The following is a 5,332-nucleotide window of genomic DNA, read 5'->3' as shown; positions in this document are numbered from 1 at the left end:
CTCAGTTTCAACACTTTTTCTCATCAGTATCATCGTGCTGATTGCAATGCAGTGCTCCAAAACCACAGAGTATACTTCCAAATATCCACACGAGACTAATTATGATGGGACACTGTGTCACAGCATCCAGTACAGAGCTGGAGACAAACGGTACATGCTAGTAGGACCCAGAATGAGTATAGGATCTACTATAGTCCCAGGCAGCCATGCGAATACTCTAGTCCTCCCTGACAGGAGAGGGACATCTGGAGAGGTAAGACATTTTTAAGGGCATACAAACTGCATTGATCATTTACTAAACTTATAAACTATGCCTCTTAGGTAATGTTTTAGATAGCATGGCACTGGATTTGTTGGCTTCCCTGGTTCCCTGACAATTGTGACCTCATGTTAATTTTAGGAATTGTTTATAGAAGTTATTTAAGTTGACATAAAAAACGAAATACCAATTCTAGTTCTTACTATGGTGGTCACCCACTATGTAAATACATTTATCAACTACTTTATATCATAATCATAATTCTGACTTCATGGCTGGTTTGACATTTTGAACTTTTTATTTTTATTTGAAACAATGATTGTTGCTCCTTTATTTTGTTGCTGTATTTTAAAATGTATTAGGTTGATTTCATAGCTAATCTAACTATATCTTCCGCAGCCTTTTTTTTTACACTAGATTAATTAGATAAGATTGCGGAAAAGCAAATGAAAGATAGCTTACTTCCGATCGGTGTGTGTGTTTTGTCCACATACCTTCACTAAGCAATGAAAAACACATGGCGAAAGAATAAACTCTAGCATACCGTAAAGTTGCAACTACTGCATGATAGTGTGAAAAAAACAAAACTTAAGTAGACTCAGTACGACAAGAGACCCTGAAAACTAATGTGATAAGGTCTTAATCAATGAGGGACTGTATACTGAATTGCCCAACTTCATGATCGCTGTCCTTGGTTTTGAAAGTGTTTGGCTTCGTTTTAGGATGTGAAAAACAAACCAAAAATGATCTAATGTGCAGTACATCATTCCCATTTCTGCAGTGAGAAATAAAGTCGCATGGTGTCAGTGGAATGTAAAAAGTCAGCGTTACATGGGCTCATTGCCGTTGATTTTTGGTTCCACCTCCTGTAGACATTCTCACTTCGGAACCAGCAGGAACGTTCCTCTGTCTATCGTGTAAATGGTCGGTTTCCCTAAAGGTCTGGATGTATAGAAAGTGATTTAATATGTATGTGTAGCTAAGTGTTGGATTCCGCATTTAAAAAACTAGTTATTATCATTGTGATGGACTACTGAGGAGTTCGTGTTTAACCATGGAACAAAGAAGATGCAAGCCACGAAGGGTTGATCCGCGAGGATATTTGTTCGGCTGTGTGGTTGCTGTGCTTTTGTGGAGCGTTGCATCGGCGCAATTAAGATACTCCATCTCTGAGGAAGTTAACGAAGGAACTGTGGTTGGAAATATAGCAAAAGATCTGGGATTGGAGAAAAGCACGCTGAATGACAGGAAGTATCGGATTGTTTCTAGTAATGCGGATCCCCTTTTCCATGTAAATCAGAATGATGGTGTCTTGTATGTGAGCCGGAAGATTGATAGAGAAGAGGTGTGCGCGCAGAGCAATACGTGCTTAATAAATCTGAAAACCGTGTTAGAAAACCCACTGGAGGTTCATTATGTTAGAATCGAAATTCTGGATATAAATGACCATACTCCTAATTTTCCAGAGAGAGGGACAACGTTAGAGATTTCAGAGTCCGTGTTGCCCGGAGCACGATTTCAGCTAAAAGCATCACGGGATCGAGACAGTGGTCATTTCTCTGTGCAGCAATATAAACTTAGCCAAAACGATCACTTCCGTTTGGAAGTTAAGGATAAAGGAGAAGACGGTAAAATACCTATATTAATTGTGCAGAAACCTTTAGACAGAGAAACTGCAGTAAGCCACGCATTAGTGCTGACTGCATTGGATGGAGGGAAACCTCCGAAATCTGGCGAGATGAATATTCTAGTAAATGTTTTAGATGTAAATGATAACGCGCCTGTTTTCTCTAAAGATGTTTATTCTGTAACGCTCGATGAAAATGCTCCAGTAGGAACAACAGTCATACAAGTTAATGCAACTGATTTAGACGACGGAGCAAATGGAGAAATAGTTTACTCATTTAGCAAAAGTATGAATCAGAATATGTTAAATATGTTTACTATCAATCCATCAACAGGTGAAATAACTGTTAAAGGTTTGGTAGATTATGAGGAGAAGGACAAATATGAAATTGAAATTCAGGGATCAGATAAAGGTCTCGCTCCTCTTACGACCGAAAAAAGCGTCATTATTAAAATAGTTGACGTTAATGATAATGCACCTGAAATTGAGGTTACTTCCTTTTCAAGCTCCATCCCTGAAGATTCCAGACCAGGCACTACGGTTGCCCTTATTAGTGTAAATGACCTGGACTCTGATCTCAATGGAAAAGTTATTTGCGCTATAAATGAGGATGCTCCTTTTATATTATCACCATCTCTACAAGAAAAAATGTATTCGTTAGTAACAAAATCGCCTCTGGACAGAGAGAAACAGACACAATATGACCTGACAATCACTGCAAAAGACGCTGGTCACCCTTCATTATCATCTGAAAAGACAATAAGCGTTGTAGTGTCAGACGTGAATGACAACAGTCCTGAGTTTTCACTGAGTCCGTATACTTTCTATGTCACCGAAGGCAACGATCCAGGAGCGTCTGTGTTTTCGGTTAAAGCTTTTGATCGTGATGAGAACGACAATGCACTCATATCCTATCATATTCTCAGAGACTCAAGCACAGATAACAAATTGACATCATTTCTCAACATAAACTCTGAAACTGGAGACATTATGGCTCTGAAAAGTTTCGACTTTGAAACACTGAAAACGTTCCAGTTCCAAGTTGTTGCCACAGATTCTGGAACTCCGTCACTAAGCAGCAACGTCACAGTGAACGTGTTCATTCTGGATCAGAACGACAACGCTCCAGTCATCCTGTATCCAGTCAGCTCTAACGGTTCTGCTGAAGGTGTGGAGGAGATTCCCCGCAATGTGAACGCAGGACACTTGGTGACTAAAGTCAGAGCCTATGACGCTGATATAGGATATAACGGCTGGTTACTGTTTTCACTGCAGGAAGTTACTGACCACAGTCTCTTTGGTTTGGACCGCTATACAGGACAGATCAGAACACTTCGCTCATTCACAGACACAGACGAGGCTGAGCATAAACTGGTCATACTGGTGAAAGACAATGGGAACGTTTCACTCTCAGCAACAGCTACTGTGGTTGTCAAAGTTGTGGAGCCCAAAGAGGCTTTTGCTGCTTCTGATATTAAAAGTGCTGCAAAGGATGAGGAGGAGGATAATGTGACTTTTTACCTGATGATAACTTTGGGCTCAATTTCAACACTTTTTCTCATCAGTATTATTGTGCTGATTGCAATGCACTGCTCGAAAACCACAGACTATACTTCTAAATATCTACAAGAGACTAATTATGATGGGACACTGTGTCACAGCATCCAGTACAGATCTGGAGACAAACGGTACATGCTAGTAGGACCCAGAATGAGTATAGGATCTACTATAGTCCCGGGCAGCCATGCGAATACTCTAGTCCTCCCTGACAGGAGAGGGACATCTGGAGAGGTAAGACATTCTAAGAATAGTTTTTTTTTGTTTCTAAATAGTTATTCTATTGAAAATTAACCTAAACCGAGATGACATATCTAGAGAAAGAGCATTTTATAACAATTCTGAACGTCGCTTAGTTGTTCACTACTTTGAAAAACCCATAAACCTTAAAAATACTTGATTTTGCGCACTGTGTGCATTTTCTCGTACAGAAGCGATGAACACTTGTGGATTAGTTTTTACAATGTTAAGTCGCTTTTATCAACAATTCATTTCATCCCGTCTTTGCTGCTTTTGATATATTCGTTTTCTGTTTTGTTTTTACAATTTAGGTATATTTCTTAGCTGATGTATGTTACAATTCTGTTCATGTTATTCGTGTGTAATGTCATGAGGTGAACCTATATCAAGCAATTAAAGCGAACCGATTTCAGACACATGATTGCGCCGCATCAGCCTGTCTGAAAAGGCATGGGAACATTACGGCGTCTCGGCAAATATTGTCCATCGTTAACAAGTAAACTTGAAATGGAATGATTCAATCACAAAATGTACTTGGACAGAAGTACATTTATTTGTTGTTCTGGAAATGTTTTTGGACGTGTTATACTTTCATTCTCGTGGAATTGTTGGTATAATGATGGTGATGGTTAAATTGGCTATCCATTTGCTGTTTATGATTTGTATTTTGTATTCTGTCCATTGTGCTGAAAATAAGGACTTTAGTTGCCCAGCGTGTCTTAAACCACACGTGCCTTCATCTCAAAGTTTTAATTAATTCGACTTTGATCTATTACATACATACATTCTCACGTGTTTAAAGAATCTGTTGACATTTTGAGAAGCTTTGCTCTGTTTCTTTATTGAAAGGAGGTAATGGTTGACACTGAGCTGCTATAGCATCTATTTTCATTCACCTATTTGACCACTGTTTTGACAAAAAAAACAATCTACCATTCTACTAAACGTGGTACTGCCATATGAATTTCTTCAGTAAGAATGTAGGTCGCATGGTGTCAGTGTAATAGAAAAACAAAGCAGTCCACTAGCTCATCTTCATGGCATTTTGGTTCCACCTTCTTGTAGTCATCAACTCGACATTTTCGCAGGCGTTTTTCAGCTGCCTGCTGTCTTTGGAAATACTGGATCTGCACTCATGTCTGTCGGTGTAGAAGGAGCACAACATGTTTACACATGGAAGATTTGGATTCTGTCATTATAATGCAGTCATTGTTTTTGTGAGGAATTGTTGATGATTTCGGGTTTCATCATGGAACAAAGAAGACGCGAGAGACGAAGTGCGCGAGGATATTTGTTCGGCTGTGTGGTTGCTGTGCTTTTGTGGAGCGAAGTCTCGGCGCAAATTAGATACTCCATCTCTGAGGAAGTGAAGGAAGGAACTGTGGTTGGAAATATAGCGAAAGATCTGGGATTAGATAAAAGCACGCTGAATGACAGGAAGTATCGGATTGTTTCTAGTAATGCGGATCCTCTTTTCCATGTAAATCAGAATGATGGCGTCCTGTATGTGAGCCGGAAGATTGATAGAGAAGAGGTGTGCGCGCAGAGTAAAACGTGCTTAATGAATCTAAAAACAGTGTTAGAAAACCCACTTGAGGTGCACTACGTAGGAGTTGAAATTATCGATATAAATGACCATTCTCCCAGTT

General features: G+C 39.5%; 3 protein-coding genes across 5 annotated transcripts in view; 2 read left to right on the top strand and 1 right to left on the bottom strand.

Annotated features, from left to right (window-relative positions):
• Nucleotides 1-1,197, top strand: part of LOC117952240 (protocadherin alpha-3-like) — a 6,103-nt gene extending 4,906 nt beyond the window's left edge. Inside the window, exons 2-3 of the mRNA XM_034884392.1 lie at nucleotides 155-253; nucleotides 1,132-1,197. Coding sequence (XP_034740283.1) covers nucleotides 155-253; nucleotides 1,132-1,197 — 165 coding nt within the window. The remainder of the gene's footprint in view (nucleotides 1-154; nucleotides 254-1,131) is intronic.
• Nucleotides 1-5,332, bottom strand: part of LOC117951262 (protocadherin alpha-C2-like) — a 125,719-nt gene that overhangs the window by 106,191 nt on the left and 14,196 nt on the right. The window lies entirely within an intron of this gene.
• LOC117951269 (protocadherin alpha-3-like) lies at nucleotides 1,087-3,800 on the top strand. Its single transcript, XM_034882901.1, has one exon. It carries the CDS (start codon nucleotides 1,314-1,316, stop codon nucleotides 3,735-3,737), a length of 2,424 nt encoding a protein of 807 aa, XP_034738792.1. The 5' UTR covers nucleotides 1,087-1,313; the 3' UTR covers nucleotides 3,738-3,800.

The sequence above is a fragment of the Etheostoma cragini genome, chromosome 10 (assembly GCF_013103735.1).
Source record: "Etheostoma cragini isolate CJK2018 chromosome 10, CSU_Ecrag_1.0, whole genome shotgun sequence".
NCBI classification, from domain to species: Eukaryota; Metazoa; Chordata; class Actinopteri; order Perciformes; family Percidae; genus Etheostoma; species Etheostoma cragini.
This window is presented reverse-complemented; position numbering and strand designations above follow the sequence as displayed.

What these genes read in the sequence shown, in the direction of transcription:
- LOC117951269 (XM_034882901.1), top strand. Translation starts at nt 1,314, where the DNA reads ATGGAACAAAGAAGATGCAAGCCACGAAGGGTTGATCCGCGAGGATAT.